Source organism: Notechis scutatus, chromosome 1 (assembly GCF_049901735.1).
Source record: "Notechis scutatus isolate UNSWTSFEM ecotype Mainland chromosome 1, rNotScu1.2, whole genome shotgun sequence".
NCBI lineage: Eukaryota > Metazoa > Chordata > Lepidosauria > Squamata > Elapidae > Notechis > Notechis scutatus.
The window spans coordinates 114,136,967-114,164,634 of record NC_142009.1 but is presented as its reverse complement, the minus strand read 5'-3'; the positions used below and the strand labels follow the sequence as shown (position 1 = coordinate 114,164,634).

Here is a 27,668-nt window from a genome sequence, read left to right as displayed (position 1 = left end):
CACAAAGCTGATGCCATTTTTTAATATATATCTCTGTCTCCTTTAAAATGTCAGAATTGTTGATTTAAACAAAAAAAAAAACCCATTCAATTTAGGCACCAGCAGTATTAATAATTCCTTAAATGGCCTTCATAAAATGTTTTTCTAACATGTCATAATACTTTTAGGTATTAGGTATTCTTTTAAGATTATTAAATCTTGCAGAGTAGCTGCAGAGTATCTACATTTGTAATTTATCTACAAATAGGTTTTTTTTAATTTACAATTTTTTAAAAATAATATAGATGCTTTTGAACTTTGGTGTTGGAGACAACTTCTGAGAATACTGTGAATAGCCAAAAAACAAACTGATCATAGAACAATTCAATGCAAAGTTCTTATTCAAAACAAAAATTGCCAAGCTGACATTTTGAGGAGAATAATTTTGGGAAATGTAGGAAGATAAAGAGGACAACCAGCAGCAGATGGACCAGATAGATCATCCTGGAATCTATATGGTTGTTAAGAATCAATACTGACTTAATGGCACATAATATATTTACACATGAAAACAAAAATTTAAAATATAACCCATTTCTGTAGCTGAAGTAAAATTGCCATAATTAGAAGTTTCAGATGAGAACTTTAAAATATCTTCTTGCCTTCTTTTGTCCTTTAGTAATAATTTAGTATATGTCTTTTAAAATGCAAACTGTTCAAAGAATCCCCTTTGCAAACGGTAGGCTTTTCTCTTCTCTTTGCTGTTTCCCATTGAAACCAGAAGAAAATGAACAGGAGAGCAATTTAAGTGATATTCATATTAGAGTACCAAACTTCATCAGGAAGAACGAAGAACATTCAGTTTTCACTTTCAAATTTACTTGATAATTCATGCATGATGTTTCAAAAACATAAAAAATAGCTAAAGAAAATAAATAACTATGAAAAAATGGACCAGTATATCAAATTAAATAAAATGTATGATCCTGGAAATATTATTCTGGAATACTTGTCAATCGCATGAGTGTCGATTCTCATGCTGCTATACCTCTGGATTTTCCTCCTATTTGAATTTCCTTCTGATCCAAGACCCAACTGGACCATCATTCTGTCTTCTTTGCCTCCATTTTCAGACACATATTGCCCTAATTCATTTACTTCTCCATCACTGTAGCTGCCTTCCATCCCTGTCATTTGCTTTGGCTGTGGGATTGCGGAAGCACAAGAAAGCTGTGGAGAAAAGAGAAGGAATGACATTCAAATCAACATAACTACATCCATTGGTTAAGGTCAGTTCCTACCACAATTATATATGACTTTGTTTTAAATTTAAATATTTAGATTAGTTAAAAAACATGTTATGCATCTATATTAACATCTCACCAAAGTAACAGAATATTTGAAGGTTAGGGTTGAATTTTGCTCTCTAAGCTTTGTTGTTTTTTTGCAGATGTTTTATTACCCGACTAGAATATATCATCTGTGCTAGAACTCCACTCCCTTCTAACACTGATGATATTATCTAGTTGGGTAATGAAATGTCTGCAAGGAAACAACCAAGCTCAGAGAGCAACAAGGACCCACATTAATGTCTCAGTTGTTAACACATTTACCTTCTCACATTGCTTCCGTTCTTTTCTCTCTTGCACCGTGGTCAGGTAGTTCACTGCAGCATACTCTAATACTGAGAGGAAGACAAATACAAAACTGACCCAGAGGTAAATGTCCACAGCTTTGATGTAGGAAACTCGAGGCATGGAGGCATTGACACCAGTGATGATGGTAGACATGGTCAGTACCGTCGTGATACCTAAGGACATTACAATTTTCCATTTGAAGATACTCATTTTTAAATAATGCATTTATTTCACCAAAGGGCAGTCTTATTTATACTGATAGCCTGGCATCTTTATTCATGTTTCTGTCTTTTTAGTGGAAACTTAAAGCCTGTTTGTACACATCCTACCCAGTATTGCTCAGACTGATACATAGATGCCTTGAGGATAGTTAATTCTGCTTTTGAGGTACAGAACCAGACTAGGATTGCCATTCTAGACACACTTTGGTGGAGGAAGTAAGATTGTTGAAAACAGCAAGACCTATTTTTGACAAAATAATTGTTGGATGGGATTTCACATTTGCAGTCTAAAGCAAATTTAACTCTGATAAAACTCATTGGACTTAGTATTGTTTTCAAATAAACAACTAATTTATCATCCCCTTTAAATACAAATGGCATAGCTTTAATCCCTTTGATTATCTTTATCTATATATCTATCCAACCATCCATCCACCTACCTACCTACCTACCTACCTATTTATTATCAGCTCCCACCTACTTTTTATCCATAAGCTAGCTAAGGCTTTCTATGGGGAAGAAGAGAGGCGGTAAAAATACAAGTAGTCCTCAAGATACAACAGTTCATTTAGTGAGAGTTCAAAGTTACAACAACCCTGAAAAATGTTATGACCATTTTCCACACTTATGACCTATGCAGCATCCTCATGGTCAGGTGATTAAAATTCAGATGCTTGGCAACTGGTTCATATTTATGACCATTGATGTTTCCCAAGGTCATATGATCACCTTTTACAACCTTCTGAAAGGCAAAGTCAATGGGGAAGCCATGTTCACTTGACAAGTGAGTTGCTACCTTATCAACTGCAGCAATTCACTTAACTGTGGCAAGGAAGGTTGTAACCTGGAGCAAGAGTCTTAACAACAGAAATTTTGGGCTCAATTATGCTCAAAAGTCGAGGACCACATGTATTACAACTAATTGTCAACACACACTGTCGTAGGTTGCAGCTGTTCTAAACAAAGCAGAGATGGATTCCATCATATACCTAAGGGAACTCTTGCAGGCACAGCACGGCGGTCTATCCAAAAAGAAACCCAAGACAACATGACCATCAGAGTGGCAGGGAAATAGGTCTGAAGCAAGAAGAAGAAGATATGTCGTCGTAATGTGAAGTTGATGAAGAGACGGTTATACCAACCTGCAAGAGGAAGAGGAAGAATCTGATCAGAGTGAAGAATACCAATGACAACAACCATATAAACAACATGGAACTCTTACAGTATTTATTTTCATAGTACTATGCTTTGAAATATGCATACATTTTTCAGCACACCACTTTTAAGTACTGATGGGCAATTATAAAGCCATTCTTGAATGCAACATTAATCTTGCCAAGGAAATCTTATATTAATGAATATTTAAATTACATAATCTTCTTGGATTATATACCTTAAATTTTCTTTCTTAGTAAAGCCTGTAAGATAATGTTACAAAAGTCATTTTTTGGCCTGATGGACAATTTGGCAAATGTAGATTCTTGGAAATAAAAGAATGGCAACTCTGGATAATATACTTTCTTTTCAAAAAAAGCCTAGAACTTTTTCAATAATTGATATCATATGGGTTTCAAAAAGTTGGCTAATTAGATAGTTAAGGTAGATATCTTTCCTATAAGTTTTTTTTATTATAATCCAGTGATCTTAATACTCAAGAGAAAAATTTAAAGCTTTTAGATGGAGATTAAATGAAGTACTATTGCAAAAAAAAAAAAAGAATTGTATAAGCCTGTAAAAATTATTTTATTTTTTTAATTATAATTTGGATTTAATGACTGTCTTAGATACCAGCAAAGCTGCAATGAGATTATTTCATTCAACATAATTGTGAGCTAAACAAAGAAATCCCTAGAAAAAAAAGAACTTTAAGAAACAGGAAGGTTTACAGAAAGCACCAACATACACTGTTATTTTATATCAAATTAAACTCTTACTTCCATAATTATCTTAACTAATTATAAGAGAAATAGAGACCAAACTAAACTATATGAAATAGAAAAACTTTGAATTTGCAGATAAACCAGGGAAATGGTTGGCATATGAACTGAGAAAGAGAGAAAAGAAAATAATATTAAAGATCCAGAAAGGCAAGATTGTACTAACAGATAATGTGAGTATTCATTATCCATGACTTCTATTTACATTTGTATAACAAACAGGAAGTTTCTCTGGAAAAGATTGATGAGTACTTGAAAAAACAGTCTACCAAAACTTTCACAACCTCAGTAGCAAATTATGAACAAGCTTTGAAGTATCAAAAGCTATAAAAAAGATTAAAAGTGGGAAAGCATCAGTCTGGATGGGTTGTGAACTCATATAATAAATGCTTTGAGAATCAACTTTTACAGCTCTTAAAAATGTGATGAGTTTCATTTTGCAAATGTCTGCTATGCCAGAATCCCAGAAAGAGCCAATATTGCCAATGGAAGGACAATGTCTCACTTCAGTCAAGAATTATAGACTGATGTAGTTGCTGAATAATGGTTATTACATATTTTCAATTATATTGGCTGATAAACTAATTTTTACAGGATTTCATTCATAATGATCAATGTGGGTTTCTATCCAAAAGACATTGATTTCAATTAAGAAATCACGAGAAATGTATTGAATATAATAAAGCATTTTCTACAATAGAATGAGAAGCAAGTGGCCCTGATTGTTGCAGATACAGAGAAAGCTTTTGACAATTTGAATTGGACATTTATGTTTAAAGTTTTGGGAAGCATGGACTTTGGAGAGAATTTTATTCAGGGAATCAAATCAATATATACATTACAGAAGGCATATGTTATTGTGAATGGTGATTTAACCACACTTATTTATGGAACATTAATGTTAAGGTATGGAATTATATTAAGAAAGGCTTATTGAAGTGGGATAGTTGGCAATTGTCATTATTGAGCAGAATTTCATGTTTAAGATGAGTGTTTTTCCAAGACAATACTTGGATGATTAATATATCATTCAAACCATAGCAAAAAGATATATCTAAATTTGTATAGCAAGGCAAAAAACAAGAAACCCTTGCAAGATACTAAAGAAAGGTTGGAGAGCTGGGATTACCTGATTTGAAATTGTATTTTGCTGTTTGTTGTTTGGTATGGATGAAACATTGGGTGGTTGAAGAATAGGAGGTTACTGGAGTTAGAAGGACATGGTTTGAAATTTGGGTGGTATAGCTATTTAGGGTATGACAAAGTTAAGGTTAATATAGATTTTCAAGATAATGTTGTTAGATGTCCTATAATGAGGGTTCGGGTTAGGTATAAAATAAGACTGACTCCCAAAATTCCTCTATGTATATCACTCCAAGAAACCTTAGTTGACCTATTCGATTTATTGACTTTTTCTGAAATAAAACTTGTGATCCAAGCAAACTTACCTGTGCTACTATAAAAAGCAAGTTTGGTGGTGGTGTGAAACTCTTGTATAAGGAACTGAGATAATGATATTCTATCATCTGTTTTCAAGGATTCATTCCCATTCTTCCAGTACAGCATGAGATCATCTTCAGTATAAGCATCTATAGAGGAAGGAAATATTTATGGCAATGAATCCAGGTAATATACAGCACAGAGCTTAGTCCAGTCCTTAGCAGCCTGGTACCCATAGAGCAGGGGTGTCAAACTCAAGGCCCAGGGGCTGGATCCAGCCTGTGGGGTGCTTAGATCTGGCATGCAGGGCCATCCTGGAAACAGTGAAGGACCAGCCTGTGGTGCCTCTGCTAGTGAAACCCTCCCGAGTTCCGTTTTTTCTGGCAGAGGGTTGCAGGAGGCCATTGCAGCCAAAAATGGAACTCGGAAGCCCGCTTTCATTGGCAGAGAGTTCGGGCCACCACAAGTGCCCTCCAACACGAGTGACGTCATGCTGGTCACGCACAATCTGGCCACGCCCACTCCACGCTCCTCCCTGAGGTCAAACATAGTCCTGATGAGGCCCTCAATGAAATCAAGTTTGATACCCCTGCTATAGAATAATGTCTTATATTTCAACTCTCAGTCTATTTTATATGCATCTTAATTACTTCTTGTTATTATGAACACGCTAGCAGTTCTTCCCTATGCAATTGTAGTCCAATCAACACTCTTAATATTAATGATCAGGGGCAAGTTTTACTCCTTCAATATTATTGACAGGAGCATAACAAAAAGCTGGAAACATTTCCTAAATGTGAAATTGCAAAGCTACCACTGAAATTGGGCAGCTACCATTGGACAGCTACAACAGTTGGTTGGTTTTATGTGAAATAGCTAACTCAGTCTAGACACAGATCCTTAGGGATTAAGAAGGAGAAGACTGAATCTGCAAGTATCAGTTACGGTATTAGAACACCTGAGAAAATAACATGCAAACCTACTTCGAAATCAGTTTTAAGGAATCAATATGTGGTTTTTAAGTACTTGTTTACTTACAGCTTTCAATTTCCAGGGAACATGTCTGTGTGTCAAGGGGAAAGCGACTGAAATCCATGTTACACATTGCTGTTACAGTGACCCTAAGAACACAGTAAGTATATTTAATGTGTTAAAATGAGAAATGGGAGAAGAAAAGAGGAATAATGCAGGTTAGATCCACATTCCATTTTAAACAATTTTTAATGGGTTGCTACATAATAAATGCCATTCTGTTCATGCTTGGTTATAGTAATTTCCATTACTTTCAGTAAGATATACACCCAGAACTGCAATATCAACAGTGGTAGTATAAATATTTAATATACTCAAATTAAGTAATGGAACCTGCTCCTGAGTAAAGATATGCAGCTTGCAGGGCAGAGGTGTAACATGGATGTGTTGAGGTGTGCCAATATGCACAGTGGCACCACATTTTGGACGAGATGCAGTTTCCAGATGGTCTTCAAAGGCAGCCCCATTTAAAGCACACTGTAGTAATCTGCTTCAGAGGTGTCTAAGGTAGGAGTGACCATGAAAAATGCTTCCAATACAGGAAAAGCAACTGGCTCACAAAGTGAGAATGCAAAAGCCTTCCCAGCCACAACTGCTAATTAGTCTTTAAAAAGGAGTCATGAGTCCATGAGGATATTCGGACTGCATACCAATTCTGTTCATAATACTGCAACATCATTCATAACCAAGAATGGAAAAACATGGGCCTTTGAAACCCACAGCCAGCCAGTCTTGAGAAAAAAAACATGCACAGCATCACTTGATTGGCCTAAGGGATCTAGAGCTCTGCCTCACCGTATGCCGTCAGGCAACCTCATCTATAGCACTTTCTTTTAAAAAAAAAACAATTTTATTAAGAACTATAATCTATATATATAAAAGTGAAATACCACTCAAGCATCATCACAAAATCTCCACAACCATAAAGCCTACAAACTTGAAATTTGGCACACATGTTCCTCTTGGCTTCTAGGTGCTCACTAAGAAAGGATTTTTCGAAATGACCATCAGAGCATTAGTATTTTGTATATTATTATTAACATGCTTTGATGCTCCCCCTCCACACCTGAAAAGAAATCTGTTCTAAATGCAAAACACAAGCAGAGGAGAGGAGTTTCAGTTTTAGTTTCACAGCACCAAGCAGCTTTAGTACAGAACAGTTGAGCTAAGCCATGCCCAGGCTCTGTGCTGTCTCCTTCTTGTTCACACAGCAAATACTGTGCTGACATTCAGTTTCTATGTTTCAATCTCCAAACAGCCCTCAACTCACACACCGATAGGACGCTAGCCGATGGATGCTGGTAGACAGAAGCACAATTTTTCCCCTTATTTTCCTCCCCGCAAACTAAGCACGATCACATAGTTTCGTTGTGAAGCACAGGGATAGAGCTAGTTATATTATATATATAAAAACTAATGGAAACTACAAATAATTCAAAGAATAAAAAGAAAAGATGGAATGCAGAAAAAAAGAAAAATATAAAAATAGGGGGGAAAGAATATAAGGAGAAAACAAATACTTAAAGAACTTCCCCTTCATCACAACAAATATAAATAATTTAACAATTTATCATCTTCCCTTAAGATATAACACTCTTCATCCAGTATTTCACCTATTACCTATAAACAAATCCTTAAAACCTTGTCATCCAGTCCTGGTCAGCAAAAATTCATTAATAATTACTAGAAATAACAATATCAATTTTAACTACGATCAAATAAACCACATTTATATTCCTTCCCTTTATACAATCTTGATTCTTAGTTCCTTCAAATAATGTCCCATAACTTGATTTAATTTCCTTTTTCCTTTGTTCTTTTTTACAAAGTCTTCCAACACTTCAACAGATCTGCTTTGCAAATCCAATAAAGGAAAATTATCCAAGTAACTCTTCTGGTTTGTTATTTGTTTGTCCTTTTTAAGTATTAAAACATCAGCCGGTTTCATTCGTATAGCTAGTATATCATCTTTTTCTAGATCATTCTTGTAGCCTGTCATTTTAAAATCCAGTTCAAATTTCAGTCTTGTCCAGTAGAAATTGTTCCTCTTCCATAACATTATTTACACATACTCTTATCTATGATGGCAGGTATTCTTAAAATTAACTTCTGAGTCCATTCCAAAGATGCTTTTTCAGAAGGCAACTGGACTTTCTGGTTTTTTTCTTTTGAAGATGTTTCGCATCTCATCCAAGAAGCTTCTTCAGCTCTGACAGGATAGTGGGGAATGGAAGGATTTATATTCCTTGCAGACAGCTGGTAATCTGCATCCTTTTAGAGCAGAGGTCTCCAAACTTGGCAAGTTTAAGACTTGTGGACTTCAACTCCCAGAATTCCTCAGCCAGCATAGCTCCTGAAAAATCACCTTTGGGATAACAATGACCAGGATGACTGAGAATCTCCACAAACTTCTGAGTCCATTGTTCACAAATACCTTTCAGTATGTCAAATGTTAAGGCATTTTGCTCCATGCTGTGTTAGCAAATCACATGTAAGTGTTCTTCTCCTTTAATTATAATCTTTCATTCCTTCTGACTCCCTTCAGCATATAATCTTCAAAATCCCATTTTATCAATATTTTTAAATTTGTAACAACAACAATTTGATGGATAATTTTAATAAATTAATTTAATTATAATTTCTTTGATTGTTGTAAGCTACCAACAGTCACTGAAAGTAGTTAGCATGCAAGTTTAAATTATGATTATATACACAAGAGTGTGAAATCACACTTGCCATTTCTATAGTTTGATGTTGGTCCTTGTATACATTGAGTTCTTCCCAAGAATCTAGGATGTTTGTAATGTATCAGCAATGCAGTATATGCAGTGTGACCTTTTGTAACTCATGGGCGGAAATTTTGTCAATGAGCATATTTTCTAAATGACATCCAAGATATTTTGGAATGGCATCCAGTGTGGCGATAATCATATTGAGACGACCACTGCGGGTTTATGCCATAATCTTTGAGCTTCACTTTTCAGATCTTGATAGTTTATGATCTTCTCAGTTCTTTGACTTCTATTCTGTTATCCCCTGGTAACGCAGCGTCAATTATTGACATATTCTTCTTTTCAACCATAGTTAAATCTGGTATGTTATGTGTCAAGACTTTATCAGAAATCCCACATTATTTTAACTCGCTCATTTTTTACTTTTTCATCTGCATGTTCCCATCAATTTTCTTTATTGGCAGATGATAATTTTAACAGATGTTCCACTGAATCATTTTGGCAACTGCCATTATGTCATTGTTTATAATCAATTTGTGTGATCTTCTTGCATGAGCTGAGTATATGATCTACTGTTTCTTCTGCTTCTTTGACCAATTATTATTATGATTACATCTTACCTCAAGCTGTAAAGCACTTGCCCATCTGGCTGTACTCGAAGCATAACATTATCTGTCGTTGTGTCATGGATAAAGGAGCGCTTTGAATGGACAAAGAACATGTCAGGCACCCAGATCTTTTTCACAAGCCTGCCATCAAAGGTCATACTTTGGTTATTGGTACTTGGAAATGACAATCTTTCATCTTTCCAGTAATGTCTCAGGTAAAGCGTCATGGTGAAATCCTAATTAAAATTTTAAAGAATGGAAAAGAGACATTTTCACTGCCAATCCTTCCTTTTTTCCCATAAATATTATTTAATCACAAATACTAAAAATACTAAAAAAATAAGTCTTTAAGCACTTAATGGAGTAAACAGAAAAAAAGATTTAAAAATTCTCATGTGCCTTAAAAACGAGAAAAATTCTCTTAAAATAGTTGATTGAATGGTATTTATTTGTAACTTTAAAAAAAACATAAAAACCATTAAATGAGTACAACTAAAACAAAAGCCACTTTGATAATGCAAATGTCAACATCTGCATTATATTACATTAATCCTACCATAAATGCATCCCCTGCATGGAAGCAGAAGTACTACTGCTAAGTGATACTTAGCAGCTCCGATGTTCTTCTAGGAGGCTCTGGTGGGAGTTCCCATGTTTATAAATGTGCTCAAAGGATTATAATGCTTGTGAATGTTTTCTATTATGTTCAGGTATTTCTGAGCCAAGATTTATGAGTGGCATTTGAATGGCATTTCAAAAAGCATTAGGTTCAAACAAAACCTAAATTGAATTCCATTTTATTTATATTTATTGAACATTAAATATTGTTGATACAATTATTATCCATCCATGTTTATAACAATTAATCTCTTTTTTGCTATTAATAATTACAATTGCACGAATCTTTAGGGAGTTGCATAAAGCTTTAGGATGGTCCTGGAGCGTCTAGTTGCATACTTCTGGGTCCAATATTGCTAACTTTATATTGAATTTCATGAGCATTTATGGGATTGGGATAAATTTATGATTTATGTAAATACTTATGAATGTATGAATACATATGCATAACTCCTTGAGAACTCCAGACAATGCTGATCTCAATAAATGACTTAAGAGTCCAGGGAATCCCAGGTGTATTCATGAACAACTAAATGAATCCTATTCCAACTATCCATTTGCATTTTGAATCATAAAATGGATACTTACCATGTCAACCTCTGAAATGCTGTCCAGACTTTCAACTTGTACATCAACTCCAACAGGAATTGAAGGGCCTGGATACACATAGAGGATATTTATGTCAACCATTAGGATAGATATTCAAAAAGAGAAAAAGCAGTGCCTTTTTTAAAAAAAAATACGGAATTTTTAAGGTCTCCCACACAGAGTTTGGGATTCTTGGTGGAAAACATCATTAGGAACCAAAAACAATAATATCAAAAATAGACATCACATGACAGGTAGTTTTTAATTAACTACCATTTGTTCAGGGATCATCTGAAATTCTTTTATTTGTTAGATTTTATCCCACCATTTTTACTTTAGAAATAAATAATACTTTTATTCCTCTTCCTATTTTCTCCACTATAGCCCTGTGGGATAGGTTGGGCTGAAAGAGAGTGACTAGCCCAGAATGATCCAACTGGCTTTCATGTCTAATGTGAGGCTAGAACTCACAGTCTCCTAGCACCCCACAGATCACAATCTAGATACTTGGCAACTGGAACACACTTATGATGGTATTGCAGTATTTTGTAGTCAGGTAATGGCCATTTGTGATCTTCCCTGCTGATATCATAAAGTCAGTGGGGAAGCTGGCAAGGAAAAAAAATCACAAGATGTTCCTGTAAATCACTTACACTATTGCAGCTTTTTCCCCTGAAAAGTCTGGCTATGGAGTGTATGCATATCCTCAGTACAATTTAATATCATCAGCATTCATTAATAGCAATTAGGACTGGAATTGTGGTTAATAAGCAATGTCATAAATAACAGTGTCACATGAACATGTTGCTTGTTGATGGCAGGTCTAGTAGTCCCAGTTGCTGTTATTCAGTGAGGACTATATGTGTCCTTAAACGAAGACCTCATGGGACCAAAACTTCAAACTTACTGCTCGCTTCCCCCTTGATTTTGTTTGTGAGGACCAGCAAGAAATGTCAGAAATTGCAATCATGACAGCTCACTGTGATGTAATCATTAGCTGGGCACCAAGCACCTGGATCTTGAACACATGATCTCGGAACCAGGGTGGACTGTTACCGGTTTGCCACAGTTCAGGAGAACTGGTAGCTAATCGGTAACTAATTTTATGGCAGGTTCAGTGAACTGGAAAATCCCACCACTGGTTGGCCCCGCCCACCCTGTGCCTCCCCTCCCAGGACCCATTTTGGATCCCAAGTAAGTACAGGGCCTGCGTGGAGGCTTGGGGAAGGTGAAAAATGGGCCTCCTGGAGGTCCTGGAAGGCCGGAAATGGGTGCGTTTCCAGCCTCCCGAGGGCCTCCAGAACCCAGGGAGGCCATTTTCACCCTCCTGGAGCCTCAAGGAAAACCTCCGGAGTCCAGGGAGGGCAAAAATGTCCCCCCCCCCCCCATGGCGCAGGAGGCCAACTAGGCCACGCCCACCATGGCCACGCCCACCCAGGAACCGGGCAGAAAACCGGTTGCTAAAAGTTTTGAAGCCCACCCCTGCATAGAACATTTCAATGATCAGAACTCTAAGGACTGGTCATAAGTTCCTCTCATTCAGTGCTGTCATAAAGTCACTGAATGAATGGTCCTCACCTGAGGATTATTAGTACTATACTAATCATGTTTAGCTCCATGCTGGGAAATGGCCTCACCCAATGCCTTCAGGTAGACGTTAAACATTTTCCCAAAATCCCTGCCATACCACCTTCATATTAATAATACCCAGTTTTTGCAGCTTAACAACAGGCAGAAATTCAATCACTAAATTTCTCAGTACCAGGATGCAGTGAGCAAAACAACTAATACCACATTTCTGTCTGCCCTGCAACTAATAGTAATAATTGCACCCTTAAAAGCTGTAATTTAAACTTATATCAAGGACACCAGGTTGGAAAAGGATGCATTCAAGTTTCAACAATCTCTTCCAAAATTGATTGGAAAAATGCCTACAATCTGAAAAACTGCATCAGGAAAAAAAAACTGTCCCACATTTAAGCAAACATTTACTGTACATTTCACAGAATACAGTGATTCTTCCTATTCATTTTTGTGCAAGATCAATGCAATGTTTTTTCAAGAAGCAATGGAGGAAAAAATGTAATATCAGGAGAACCTCCTGTATCATACCTCCAAAGCCTGGCCGCATGCTGAAGTCATGGTCATCTATTTTGAGAAGTTGTTCTGACTTTATCAACGGTGATTTGGTGATATCGGGACTTCGTTTAAGTATAGGGCTACATGCCAGGGAGACAACAAAAAGAACCAATTATTTCTAAGTATGGGAGTTGGGCTCCCAATGAATCAGGACATATCAGAGGGATAGAAATACGTTTTTTTAAATTTATACTGATGAACAATATCCATAAATATTCAAAAAATGAGGATTTTCTCCAGATTCTATGATATAGTCCCTGAGTTCACTGAGAAGACTGGGTGTATCAGATAATTCCTGAATATGTAGGAGCCACATGTGGGTAAGTGATAACATGGTAAATGATATACCAAACAATAGCACTGGAGAGACAAGAACAAATAACATTGCAGTGGCATTTGTAAAGAAATTCTAAGGTAATTTTGCAACAATTTGATTAAGGGGAACTATTAAAGAACTATGCATAATATAAAATCTAGCTGCAGTCCAAAAAAAGAGATTTGAATGCTTTATGAACTCAACAGAGCTGAGAGTAGAATAGCAAATACTACAAAAGCCAAATATCTGGGGGCACTCCAAGTACTTTGAACACCAGCATCATGTGACGTATCGCGACTTTTCCTCACTTCGCTAAACTGGGCGTGGGCATGGCCAGTGTGTGACACATCTGGCCTGCGGGCTGCGACTTTGACAGCCCTGACTTAGAAGATAACAATTGCCTTGAAATTGCTCAGCCATAGTGTCATCTGAAGTACCTGAACAGGTCCTCTGGTTACAATCACATTTGAGATGGAGACATGGAATGCTATTTAAACCATAGTAATTATTTACCATGTTGCAGCTCTACCTTTGAAACACCATATATAAATCTTGTTCAAATCTCTGTTCCTATTTTGTTTTTTTCTAATTTGGCAATGCACAAGGGTACTCCGTAGAAGAACAGGCTGCACACTTAAATAAGAAAGTAGTTGTCCCAAAGGTGTTTTTTTTTTCAAGAGGCAACTGGACTTTCTTGTTTTTCTTTGAACACATTTTGCTTCTCATCCAAGAAACTTTTTCACCTCTGACTGGATGGTGGGGAATGGAAGGGTTTATATTCCATCATCCAGTCAGAGCTGAAGAAGCTTCTTAGATGAGAAGCAAAATGTCTTCAAAGAAAAACAAGAGAATCCAGTTGCCTCTTGAAAAAGCACCTTTGGGACAACCATGATCTGGATGACTGAGAATCTCCCTAGACAAAGAAAGTGGTTGTTTCCTTCTCTTGGAAACCTCTCCCTCATCCTTACAAAATATCTTCTAGGGGGTTCTCTACATTGCCCCTTTCTCAGACTGACTGCAGAAGCAGTTCTGTTAGTGGAAGAGCAGGTTGGATTCTAGACTGATGCATCTAATTCTGCTAAAAGTGTAGGAGATTGAAGATAAGGCCTAGCAGAAGTAATTCTATCCCTTGCTGCTTCGAACCCAATAATCCATACATTCTATTGCTTTCTAAGTAGACCTGTAATGTGAAGCAATTAAAGAAAGTACATACATGTGTAAATTAGTCCTTAAAAAAAGACTGTTACTGCCCAGGAATTCCTGAGTTGCAACTCCCTTCTGCTACAGTCTTCATGGGAAGAATTGTTGGGAGCTGTAATTCAAAATAACTGAAGGTTCCCCTATTCCCCAGCCTGAAAAATATCTAAATAGGGAGTCTTTGTAAGTTCAGATTGCTTTGCTACATGTAAATATCCCCCATCAAAATAAGAAGAAAGGCCTTCCAGAATTTAGTTGGTGTTATACTACATATTATTTGTAAGGGCAACCAAGTGATTGGCAGTTGTTCCACCCAGATAACTGTTCATTTTTAGAGAATGGCTTGAAATGAGGTGTGAGTCCATCCACTGAGCTCTACTCATTTATTAGAACTTCTGTCTATATAATATTCATATTCTAGACCACTATATGTTGAATACAACACAACAAAAGAAGAAGAAACAAGAGTTTCCTTGCATAGTTTTACAGTCCTTGGCCTAGAAGCTTCCCAATATGTTAGTTCTCCATCTCCTGAATTAGCGCAGTTGTGAAATCAATCCATATTTTTAATTTTTATTCTAATAAGAAAAATAGATGATCCCATGAAGGGGTTAGAAAAGTGGAACCTCCAGATCTTAACAACTAATGTGAGTCGGAGAACAACATCTGGAAGGACACAGACCCTTGGTCTGGTAAATATCTTGTTTGAGAATGGCAGACTAGGTTTTAGAGGAAGAATGAAATGGAACTCTCCCATCAGATGCTGCAGGAATATAATTTAGCAAGTTTTGAAATTAATAAAATAATACATGTAGTACTGCAACCTAAAAAAAAACCTCTCGTTCTCTCGTTTAAAGTAGCAAAACCATTCTACTAATTTTTCTTTTATATATGGGGATAAGAAAGAAAATAAACTATACGAATTTCAATTTTCACATTTATTACTTCAAATTTAGTTGCATACCTGCCTTGCTTGTGTGTTGCTCCGTGTGTTTCTCTTCTCTGTCTTTGTGGCTGGCTATAAAACCAAAAAGAACAACAGCAACACAATTTTTAGAAACTTCCATAAAACTGAACATATTCTTTAAACTTTATCAACATGTCAAGTCAAGAGACAAAGCAGAGTTTATGAATCAATCCCAGTGTAATCTAAGCCCAAGCAGGGAGAAACTTGGCAGTACCAAGTGTGTACAATATACCAAGCCTCATAAGCTGGAGGTAATTCCCCAAGGTGGTTATTTGGGCATATCCTAGGTATAAAGGAGCTTTTGTAATATCTTGTTTGTGAATCAAGGATCCAGTTTGGGACTGCTGCTGCTGAGATGCTTGTGCAAAACAACCAAATCTTGATTTTTTTTTTTCTAATGAAAATGACATTATTCAAGATTGGGGAAAGGATAATTGAGTCCATTTATGAACCCCTGTACTCAACCATAATTCATAATTTGCAAATGCTATGTCAATATCATGACATTGACAAACAAAACACAATCTGGTGACTCTGGGGAACTATAGAAAGACTTTGTAATTTACTACCAGATTGTTCCTCTTGTTATATGGACCTGAAAGCCTACATCAGGATGGCCTTGATCTAGAATCTAGATTCTAGATCTACATCTTTCCTGTTGTTGCTCACCAATTACCTAAAAAGAAGAAAGCATACATATTTTTAGACAGTAGAGCACATAAACTAAGAGGTGAGCCTCTGAACCCTTCCCACCACTCAGACTCAATGTGTATTTTGCAGAGTAACAATAATGATACTCTGCATAACTCTGCTTACCCCCATCTCCCCCACAACAAAAGTCATGTTCTAAGTTTCATGATACTATAGCTATTAAACTTATTACCAGTTTTGCAGGCCACTTTGAGAGATAGTTAACGCTGATGCTGAATTCTTGAGAGCATATTGTAAGGGGAAAATAATGGGGACCCTCTTTTAGCACAGTAAAATTTGAGGGGCCTGAGATGGGTTCAATATTGGCATTAATCGCCTGATACAAGTATAAAATAAAATTTGTAATCAGCATGTCCATCTGATGAAATGGTAGCTGACATGAACACTGTAGTTACGTATATGCTGAAACGAGGGGGGCTGAGACTATGGGAAAAGAGGAAGTGTATGCTTAAAGTACATGTAAAAATAACCATGTTGTAACATTGAGGTTAAAGGAATGGAAAACTGCCCCTGTTGCTAGGACAGTGTGGATAGATTTCAAAAGTCACATGATTTGTGGTTTTAAGGTATAAAAGGCAAAGTTGAATAATGGAGGTATAATAAATATAAAGGTATAATGGAGGTATTACTATTATTGACTAATAATCGGCCTCAAGCCGTCCGTTTTGACTGCTTGTCTGATTGACCCTCATTGCAATGTGATTAATATAAGTGCTCTATGTTTGCTATGCTTCAAATTCTGAAAGTGAGATTTTTTTAAAAGGTGTCCTGTCCAGAGGTGGGCTGCTGGGGGTTTGCAGAGGTTCAGGAGAGCCCCTAGCTAAGATTCAGTGCAGTTTGGAGAACCCCCAAATCTCACTCGTGGATGGCCCCGCCTACCCCTCCCACCCCTCCCAGGAGTCCCCACACGGCCCATTTGGATGCAGGTAAGTTCAGGGCACACGTGGAGGCTCGGGGAAGGCGAAAAATGGGCCTCCCATTTCCGGTTTCCAGAGAGCTTCTGGAGCCTGGGGAGGCCATTTTCACCCTCCCGGAGGCTCAGGGAAAGCCTCCAGAGCCTGGGGAGGGCAAAAACACACCCTGCGCTGTGGTACAGGGAGGCCACCTAGGCCACGCCCACTATGACCACACCCACCCAGCAGTCAGGCAGGGAACCCTTTCCTGAAATTTTGAAGCCCACCCCTGATGCTGTCTGTTCAATTGTTATTAAGTGCACCAACTATGCTCATAATCAGGTTTTTCCCCTGACAATATCGTTCAGTTATTCCCTTGAAGCAACTTGCTGGTGGAAGATGGAGGTGACTTTTGAGGATCCACTTCTTGGATCCTCTAAAAATCTATGTGGGGAATTGAGAGAATCTTAAGACTGCAGAAAGTGCCAGTTGCAGAGAGGCAGGGATTTGATGAAAACTCGATCCCCTTTTCATACTCTTCTGCTTGATCATGGAAGAGAAGATACAAACCCAAATCTTCCTCATCACTGGATTGCATATCCCACCTTTCATTATGAAGTCAGCAATATTTGGTTTATCACATCAAATCCATTGCATTGGTTTTAAAACAGCAAATAATATTTTATTTTACTGCCAGCCCCATTCATTTTGATGCCCTGTTTTCGTTTTGGAGGTGGACCTCCAACCCACCCCTCAAGGAGTAAGGGCCTAAAAAACTTCATTCTCTACGTCCCATAGCGAGGGCCATTTCAAGAGGAAAATAATCGGTAGATGCAAAATGCCAGGGATGTTTGGGGAAGGAAGAGAATAACAAGGCAGCAAGAAAGAAAAGATCATAGAGATTCATTCTTCCATTGCTTATGATAGATTATTGAGCTCATTGTATGAAAACCAAAGGGCTTAGACAATAGTAGTTTAGTAGAAATGACAGCTGGATGTGAAGGGGAGGATGAAAACAGATAATAAAATGAGAGAGATATAAATAGATTAAATCTGGGTCATAGTAGGATTCCCATGGCAGCAGGGGAAAGAAGTGTATGTGCTTTGTGGCAGCAGGAAACTTTTTTTCCTTTCCCACTCACCCCTCAGTATCCCATCCTATCCCTCTCTTTGGCAAACTTGGTCACCCTGCTCGTAGGGAACAAGGAAAGAAACAAACTTCAGTCTCTAAGTTATTATTTCAGCAGCTTGTGTCAAGCTCTTAACTCACTTTTATAACAGGCTCACTTGCAGTTTTCCCATGACAAAATCATCCAGTCGAAAGTAGCTCTGATTCTGACTCGGAATTTGAGAAGCTCTGCTAGAAAATGAAGGCTAAAAATTATGTTGGTTATGCTAAATGTCTGAATCTGCTTACATGGGGTATACATGTTTATACCCCATAAAGAATACTTGTAGCTCAGGGTTGAAATGAGGGGTCCTTGTTGCTCTCTCAGCTTGATTGTTTTCTTGCAGACATTTTATTACCAGAACTAGATAACATGAGCAGTGCTAATGGGAGTGGGGTTTGATCTCATTTTCTAGTGATTTGCCCTGTTGGTGTTGTTGGGAGTGGTCATGGAAGTTGTTTTGTTGGGCTGTTTACTATTTGAATATAAAATGAGAGCAAAGCCCACTCCTTGCTAGCACTGATGCTGTTACCTAGTTTGGGTAATGAAACATTTGCAAGAAAACATCCAAGCTCCATCCAAGAGAGCACCAAGGACCCCACATTTTTAGGTATTTTAAAATGCCAGTTGAAGATACAATTTATGCTATGTAATTTATAAGTGCCTGCTGGGATAATAATTTCCCCCTAATGGAAATAAAACATGAAAGTACTGATACATTCATGGGTTTCTCTGGGCAACAAAATAAAAATGTTTTGCCTTTGCTTCTTGGATTTTTCCCTACTTTCCTAATCTAGTCTATCATCCAGAAATACCTTAGCGGTCTCCATTCTAGGTATTAATCAGGCTGATCTTTCTTAACTTCAGAGCTCACAGAAGGTCAATTATATGTTGCTCTAAGATCTTGGCTTAATAAGGAACCTACAATTAACTATAAATTCCAGTTTCATCCAGTTTGGAAAATATGGTTCACAGCATTGGGGGAGGGAGATATCCAACCAACCTTAAACCATGGTTTAATCATGGTTTGCACTAAAGCCAGCTCATAGTTTTGCCTGAAAAGGGCAAATTAATACTAAGTGAAAGCTTTCTGATGTGCTTGCTGTTTTCAAGAGAGGATTCAGGACTTGCAAGCTTATCCATACTTCAGAAGATGAGGAGGAGGAGAAATACTGTACATTTATATTCTGCCTTACAGTGACACAAAATCTCATTAAATCTTAGCATGAAAGTGATCTTAAGGACAAAAGATAAGCTAGTCAGTGTCAGTATGCAGTTCCAATAAAGTCCAGTTACATGTGAATCCTCTTTTGAAATGCAGCTTGCACAATGCAGGTTGAAGGAATGTTCTACACCAATAAGAAAGTAAGATTATAACTAACAAAGAGAAGATTAGTTGAGACAGGTAAGGCTCTTTGCCTCCATGTTCTAAACTACTTTCATCTTTCCCCATTCCTTTCTCTCCCTTTTAATTTGCCTCCCTCTGCAACCTTCATAAACGGTGCTGAGAGGCAAACAGCCATTCAGGCATCCTGTGCAGAAGAAAACTTTAGAGGCATAGCTGAAGGATCCACCCCTGGCTTAAATGTATTTGTGTCAATAGCTGAAATGAGTCACTGGCCATATGGACAGAGATCCAGTCTTGGGAAGGAAGCAGTCTCGCAATGATTCTGAACAAGCATTGACCAATGGAGGCTTAGGAACTCAGGAGATTAGGGACCTAAAATATAAAAAAAATCTCTGCTTCTTGAATCCAGATACCATTTATACATTACTAGACCATACTCTAACCATCGCAACCTCTCTGTATTAATAATTTACAGAAGTGTTTCTCAACCTTGACAACTTTAAGAGCTGAGGACTTTTAACTCCCAGAATTCCTCTACCAGCTTGGAAGTCCAGATGTTTTTAAATTGCCAAAGTTGAGAAACACTGATACAGCATCACTGATTGGGTGATGCTATGAAAGCCCATATGAGAATATAAACTGAGCACAAAACAAGGCCATCTGTCCCCGAACAGTGTGTTTCCATAGAATGGCCAATCCAAACATCCTGGGGTGATTTGTCCATTTTTAGAGATGAATCTTCTGGAGGTGAAGTTGATGGCTACTTTCTGACCCTGATTTTTAGGCATCAAACTATTGGCATTTCTGCACCCCTGGGAGCTTCACTTTTGCTGGATATGCGGTTTTAAATAGAAATAAATGTTTATTCTCGGTGATAAAACAATGCTAACAATGAAGGCATCTATTACACTATTGCCAGGGCTAGTTTAAAGAATTTGGAAGCCCAATGTAACACAAGTTTTGGAACTCTTCCCCCCCCCCCCCACAAACCCAAATTAATATTACACAAGAATTTCTGCAAACTGAGATGCTGAAATGTTTAAACTGGAATATTCACAGAATCTGAACTAAAAATTGAATATGTGTCTTGAAGAAAAATAAACATTACATGTTCCCACACTATACGAAATCCATCTTAGGAGAATGACCTCATTGTCCAACATAGAGCAGTATTATTCTGTAAAAAGAATTGGTTCCCTGAAAACCTTCTTAGATTGATATATATCTTGCCTAATATGGAGCTGCATTAGCTAATAAATAGGGTGGCCTGCTTGAAAACATCATTGGCCTCAGGTAAACACTCTGATCTCAGCTACATAATGATGGACACAGGAAGGCATGTGTGTATCTGCAGGTGCCTATAACTTACTTCAACCTACTGCTCCTCAGCCTACAGCTACATACATTGCAGTACCCTTAAATTGGCCTTGCTATTTCCATCAGCATTTTCATGAACAGCTTAAAAATTAAGTGATAAAGATGCCAAAAGACTTATTTTGCCAGCTGCTTTACCATCCTCTTCAGTTTAATTTTGCTTTTAAGAACTTGATTTGGCAGGCAGTACTCTCCAGACAGACGTGTCCCAACCTGGCATCTCCAAGATAGGGCATATGACACTTCACAGAATTCCCAACCAGCACCTTTTTTTTTTTTTAGTATAATACACCTGGAGATTATATTATACTAAGTTGGAAGAGGCTGTTTTAGGACAATGTGAATAGTTTCCAAAGTCAGTTGGAGGGTATATTTCTTTCAAATAACATTTCATGTTGAATTCTACTTCAAAAAATAATGTTTCTTCAAATTCCTCAAATTTCAGAAGGAAACCCTCTACTGATTCCTATTTTTAATTAACTGAGGAAAATAAAATAATCAGGAACTTCAACAACCTCCCCTTGGTGCCATTTTACATGGCAGGAAGCTTATTCCTTGTTCCCTTTAACTAGAATTCTTCAGGGAGTCTGTGTTGGATGCAAAATGCTGGGAGGACAGGAAGGAGAATGGGAGTTATCTTTCTGAAACTTCCTGAATTTAATTTATCTAAAAATTCAACCAATCAATGCTTATACATTTACTATGCTTAATTTATTTGTGATAAGAAAATGTTGATCTTCCTAAATCATTTGGAGGAAAAATACTACATTGGGAAATTCACAGTAAATGTCTTTTTAGTTAAATAATTTCCAAGTATAATGGACACCTTACAGTACATAAAGATGGTACAAATTCTATATGGAGTTCAGTAGAGTTTGACTTGTAATTAGCCCAACCTTATTTACTATATTTCTTAGGTTATATTTTTGTTAAAAGTGATAATATTATGAATCAACGTATAAAAGTACAAATTTGACATACTGAACTCATGCAAAAAGGAAACCCTTGGTTTTTACTAAGATCTTCAACATCACCATATTGACATTAAAAACTCGGAGAAACTATATGTCCTTGGTAGAAAAAACATATCTAGATCAGGAATATAGAAGTAATTTGTTCAAGCTTTTTAAAATTAAAATTATGTAATAATTTAGTATGTTCTATGATAATGAAGATGTTAAATAATTGTAATGAATTTATACACAGAAAATAAAATGTATGGAAGAAACTATCAGGGATATTTGATGCAAGAGACATTTTTACTTGGTGCAAGTGTGAATGGATTGAAAAATATAGCCAAAATATTAAACTGAGAGAAAAGAAGGTGCATTACTTTCTCATTTAGTCTAATTATTCTAATTGTATCAAATTAAATGGTTTATCAGTTGCTATCAAATAATCTCTCCTGATTTCCTTCCCCATTATGTGCATGTGAAATTAAACTGTTTTATATTTATTTAGTGTGTTGATTATAAACTCATCACATCAAAAAGGGACATATTTTTACAAGAAATATTTTTAGTACAAACAAGAGATGGATGTTTGGATGTCTTAAATCTGGGCTGTATATTCTCTTGAAAACTGCATCACTTTTCATCTTTGGGGTTTCACTCACCTGCCCTTTTTATAGACTTCATGGATTTCTTTTCCATTAGCTTTGCATTCTCCAAATAAAACCCATCCACAAAACAGCAAGAAGATGCTTGATTGCATTTTATAAATCGTCAACAGGATAGCTGTTGTTCTTGCATCCAGAATTATTCCACAAAATAAAAGAAGAAGAAGAAGAAGAAGAAAGCAAAATGAAGGTTTGTTTTATCTTTTTAAAACATGATCCGTCTTTTAGTTATTGGGAGGATGTTTACTGGTAGGAGGGGAAAAAACAGCATCCCACAGTGTTTAATCTGGACAGTGGAGAAAGCAATTTGCACTAAATCTATAAATCCTCCTACGTCAGTGGCAGGGATTTTCAAACCATGCAGAATTCCTGAATCTGCAGATAAGAATTCTTTTGCTTGAAAAGAGTTATGTTAAAAATTGTTCTAAAATGAAGCATTTAAGGTATTTTAGGAAAAGGCTTTTAAAAGTGTCCCCCAGGAGAGTCAGCATTGTACAAAAGGATTTGGCAGAGCTCTTTATCCAGCAAGGGAGGATCCAGTGGCAACAGAGGCACCTGTTGAGATGCCTTTAAATACCAGCACTAATTTTAACAAACAGTCGTTTTGAGTTCTATCCTAGGTCAGTGCCTCATCCTTGTACTTGGCATCTAGGTGGTAAGAAATGTTTGATCCCCCAGCTCTGCTTTCTGGTGGCACCTGATACTTGTTTCTGGGGATCCTGTTATTAGTTACGTGCTAAAGCTGCTTAGAGGCCTGCAGTCATGTTCAAATACATCCTATGAAAACAGTAAAGCTATATGAAGGCCGAATTCCATCCCCTTCCCAGAGGGGGATATTAGTAAGCTGTTGGAGGAGCTTGTTGTTTTCAATTGTACAAAATAGTCCAGTAGAAAATTAATCCGTGAATTAGAATAAATCGTGGGGTTGAAGTCCTTCAATAACAATAGTAATCACAGTAGTAATAATGCCAACATTTGCCAATTGATAAAATGATGATAGATGCAAGTGAAGTACTTAAATGCCTTGCTATTTGGATTCAGGTTTGGGAGGGAGCGTTGAGCAAGATACTTCAAATGGGCCACATCCCTGTGTGGGCCCCCTTCTTTTTCATTGCTGCTCTTTTGAGCCCAGTCAGGGAAAGAGTCAAGTTACTTCTCAGAGCTGTTTATTCAAAGCTGGTGTAGTTAGTCAGTGACAGAAGAAGGAAATCAGCATGGCCAAGTGAGGCTTGCTGTTTGTTAATAGGCTGCTTCAGGGAATGGCACCATGGGCATTTATCCACTGATATTACAGTCTGACGACAGTCCTGAGATTAGCTGTTGCTAGAATTATAAAACACAGCAATTGACTTAACACTCCATTCTTAAATAACTCATCGACCTTTCAATAGCTGTTTTGGTCTCTAAAATCCAAATGGCTTGATAGTTGGAGTCTTTCTATAGCTGCTTTTACTTTCCTCATCTCTTTCATCTTACTATCGTGGCATAGTACTTACTATCTATATGTACTATCTTACTGTAGGTGTAAAGGGGAAGTTTCCCCCCTCCCCGCCGCCGCCTTTTCCTTCTGTGTGCTGTATCCTGTTTGATTGACCTGGTGATGTTCTTGTATTCCTGACTATCTTGTCTGCTAAGTTTTCGCGGGTACTTTCATGTATGGTATTCAGCTTTGTTCGGGTATTTTCCCACGTCATTATAGTTGTGCTTTTAAAATTGTAGCAACGTTTCGGCAGAATCTCATCTGCCATCATCAGGCTTCTATATTGTGTTCGTCTGTGAGTCAGACTTTTACAGTTGTTTCAGTTTTAAATTTGGGGCTAGCCTACTGCTGTGCCAGAATCGTTTTTTCTTCATCCTGATTGGTTGGGAGTCTTGGTCTGTGTTTATTGGTCTTGGAGTTTGCTGTGTTCTGCTTGATTGGTGTTTCTAATATCTTCTGTCTGTTTTGTGGCTTTTTTTGTCTTGATTGGCTGGCAACATTGTGTTCCTGTATTGGAGGCTTTTAGTGCAGCTTGGCTCCGAGTAAATGGACGGCTATCATTTATTAGGAAGCTAGGTTTCATCTGGGTGCCTGGTTGGGGTATGTTTGGGCTGGAGGTATCAGGGGGGATCTGTTTGTGCCCAGATGTTTGCCTGGCTTGTGGTGTGGAGATTTTTTTGTTTGTGAGTGCAAGCTTCCAAATAATTGACAGTCTGGTGGAATCATCTCTTCTATTCATGCTTTCAGGTCTTTTTTCAATCTCTATGGCTTCTCTGATAATTCTGTGGCTGGGGTTTTCTATAGTGGCTAGGGTTTTGGTGCCATTAAAGTTGATGCTATGACCTGTGGCTTTCATGTGTTGGACTAGTGAGGAAGTGTGTTCCAGCTTTTTAACTGCATTTTTGTGTTCATCCAGGCGGGTACTTATTCTTCTATTGGTCTGTCCAATGTATGTGGCAGGGCATGATGCATAGGGGACTTCATATATGCCTTGGTTTTTCAGGTCAATTTTATCTTTGGGGTTTCTTAGGATGGCAGCTATTTTTCTGTCTGTTTTGAAGGCAGTCTTGATGTGATGCCTGTGTAGTATCTTACTGATTTTGTCTGTAGTACCTCGTATGTATGTATGTATGTATGTATGTATGTATGTATGTATGTATATATATATATATATATATATATATATATATATATATATATATATATATATATATATATCACTACAAGTTTGTTTCAGTGTCTCCAACTTCATTTGGACAGCTGCTACGCAATTCCTTGACAAAAGTCTGCTACTATTGAACTAGAGTGGATTATATCATTATATTTCTGCTACATTTCTGCCTTGTAAGGTATTTCCACAACAAGGAAATGCTGAGTTCTAGTCCTATTTTAGGCATGAAAGTCAGTTGGGTGATTTTGGACTAATCACACTCTCTCAACTCAATCCACCTCATAGGGATGTTGTGAAGGAATTAGGAGGATTATTTGGTATATTTGCTTCCTTGAATTATTTATAAATTAATAAAATTGAATAAAATAATCAACTAAATAAAACATAATAAAATATTATATTTATTTACTCACTTCTTATATAGTATCCATATCACATCATCATTAAACTTTTGACACTGTTTCTACCCCTTGTGAAACTTCTGTGTCCTTTCAAATCTCATAAATTCCAGTTTTCTGAGGAAACACACACACACACACACACACACACACATACACAAAGCTACTCAATGTCTACAGGTACTTTCAGTGTTCTTCTTTATATTTCAAAAATAACACCTCTTTTTTCCTATTCTCTATTTCAGGAGTGTCAAATTCGCATCATCACGGCATCGTCATGTGACGTATCATGATTTTTTCCCCCTTCGCTAAACCGGGCATGGCCAGTGCGTAACGCATCCAGCCTGTGGGCTGCAAGTTTGACAGCTCTGCTCTATTTAATCTGTTTTTCTTAGACCTACTGTATGTAGAAATGTTTTTATTTGCACAAATACAGCTATAGATATTTTAAAATGATACCTTATATGACCTTTGATATCATGTGATATTTTTTCTAAAATGGAAGAAGTCAAATTAAAGCTCAAAACTGAGGAAGTGGCTAATGATAGTAAACAAAACATCTAGAACAAAATAAGAAAGCACTCTAAGCAAATTGCTGATGCAAACATGGATGTCTTCATCAGCAGGTGAGAATGCCCTGGTTTCTTCCTGGGACCACAAGAAAAATACTGCAATGTAATCAGTCTGCCAGCCTGGCACAGTTCGGATGCCTTAAGGATTTAAAAGAAAACAAAAGAAAGCTTCTCATTGCCCTCACATATCTAGCTAAAATTAAGGCCCAGAATGTCCATGACCTTGGCTTCCCTAAGCTAGAAATAAAGTAAAAGAGAGGCAGGATATAGCTCGTTGTGTACATTAAGTCTATGTTAATCCCTAATGGATGTAATGCTGTCTAAAGAAAAAGGGGATACACTAGAGTGCAGCCAAGGTGCAGGCAACTCAAATGCTGTGCCTCCAGATTGGCCACTGGCCAAAGTGAGCTAATGTCCCTGGATGATGTTCAAGTCTATTTTGTGTAAAGGAATGACCTCCAAACTGAAAGGCTAGATTTAGTTCACATCATTTCCCTCACCTAAGTCTCTTAATCAGACCATTTGTGTTTCATTTGTCATCTTTTTAATTAAGCAGGAAAAGCAGCAGAAAGACACGTCTGCACCCTGTCAAATGCTCTTCACTTTCTCCTGTGCCTCCATCATTCTGGCTCTTCATGAGTCCAAAGTAATCCTAGACTTTCTTTTTGTCTTCCTCTTATTCATCATCTCTGTAAGAACCTCATAGGTAGATGTGACTACACTGAATACCCATGGTACAGTTAAATCAATGCTTCAAATGAATAAGTATACTTCTATTCATAGCATTAAATGAACATTTATGTGATGTGGTAAGTACAGCCTAAATCAGTGGTGTTTGCAGGCTATCGTAAAATAAAAGTTAAGATGATGTCTATAATGATGTGATCAAAATTCCAGAGTTACTTGTGTTACATATTTTTATAAAAATAGGTAGAGGTTTGATTGTATCACTGTGGTAGAATCTTGACTTTTTAAAACCATCCCCTGTGGTCATCCCTGGCCAAATGCTGTCAAGCCTGAGTTTTTGGAAAGGTTTCTGAATCAGCAATTTAGAAAGTTATTCTACCTTTATTATTTTATAAACAACTCAAGGCAGTGAACATACCTAATGCTCCTTTCACCACTTATTTTCCCCACAACAACTCTCTGAAGTGGGTTGGGCTGAGAAAATGACTGGCCCAGAATCACCCAGCCAGCTGTCATGCCTAAGGGACTAAAACTCACCGTCTCCTGGTATCTAATCTATTGTCTTAACCACTAGCCCAAACTGATATATTGTTCCTTATTTTCTTATATTTTCTTTTAGCTCAGGGCTGTCAAACTCCCAGCCCGTGGGCCAGATGTGTCATGTGCTGGCCATTCCCACTCCTGGTTTATTGAAGGGGAAAAAAAGTCCCGATACATCATGTGATGCTGCTGTGATGTGAGTTTGACACCCCTGCTTTAGCACATAGTCCCCAACACAATAGCCTGTAGTCAATTCAATTTTTGAAATGAAACAGTAAAGCCCCCTCCTTGCTATG

At 37.3% G+C, this 27,668-nt stretch overlaps 1 protein-coding gene and 2 long non-coding RNA genes across 4 annotated transcripts; 2 read left to right on the top strand and 1 right to left on the bottom strand.

Moving 5' to 3' along the window:
- Positions 1-183: 183 nt before the first annotated feature.
- On the bottom strand, positions 184-23,159 carry LOC113411456 (gamma-aminobutyric acid type A receptor subunit rho1). Of its 2 annotated transcripts, none has more exons than XM_087943554.1 (10): positions 22,522-23,159; positions 15,409-15,462; positions 12,905-13,011; positions 10,793-10,860; positions 9,599-9,822; positions 6,253-6,335; positions 5,223-5,363; positions 2,827-2,979; positions 1,593-1,663; positions 184-1,209 (listed from the first exon to the last, which is right to left on the bottom strand). In XM_087943554.1, exons 1-10 carry the CDS (start codon positions 22,617-22,619, stop codon positions 919-921), a joined length of 1,290 nt encoding a protein of 429 aa, XP_087799680.1. In that variant the 5' UTR covers positions 22,620-23,159; the 3' UTR covers positions 184-918. The 2 variants fall into 2 exon arrangements, with proteins under 2 accessions (XP_087799680.1, XP_026522296.2); XM_026666511.2 differs by having other exon boundaries at positions 1,593-1,789; positions 22,522-23,156.
- On the top strand, positions 1,646-27,668 carry LOC148132947 (uncharacterized). Its single transcript, XR_015745353.1, has 6 exons — positions 1,646-1,770; positions 2,782-3,060; positions 3,853-3,947; positions 5,312-5,400; positions 6,269-6,346; positions 25,819-27,668. It is a non-coding gene; the product is annotated as an uncharacterized LOC148132947 (long non-coding RNA).
- LOC148132948 (uncharacterized) lies at positions 6,353-9,863 on the top strand. Its single transcript, XR_015745360.1, has 2 exons — positions 6,353-8,147; positions 8,185-9,863. It is a non-coding gene; the product is annotated as an uncharacterized LOC148132948 (long non-coding RNA).

What these genes read in the sequence shown, in the direction of transcription:
- LOC113411456 (XM_026666511.2), bottom strand. Translation starts at nt 22,619, where the DNA reads ATGCAATCAAGCATCTTCTTGCTGTTTTGTGGATGGGTTTTATTTGGA. An exon ending in CAAGTGCTTTACAGCTTGAG is followed by an intron (nt 6,336 to 9,598) that starts GTAAGATGTAAT and finishes CTGTGTTCTTAG; the next exon opens with GGTCACTGTAACAGCAATGT. An exon ending in TTCCCTGGAAATTGAAAGCT is followed by an intron (nt 5,364 to 6,252) that starts GTAAGTAAACAA and finishes CTTCCTCTATAG; the next exon opens with ATGCTTATACTGAAGATGAT.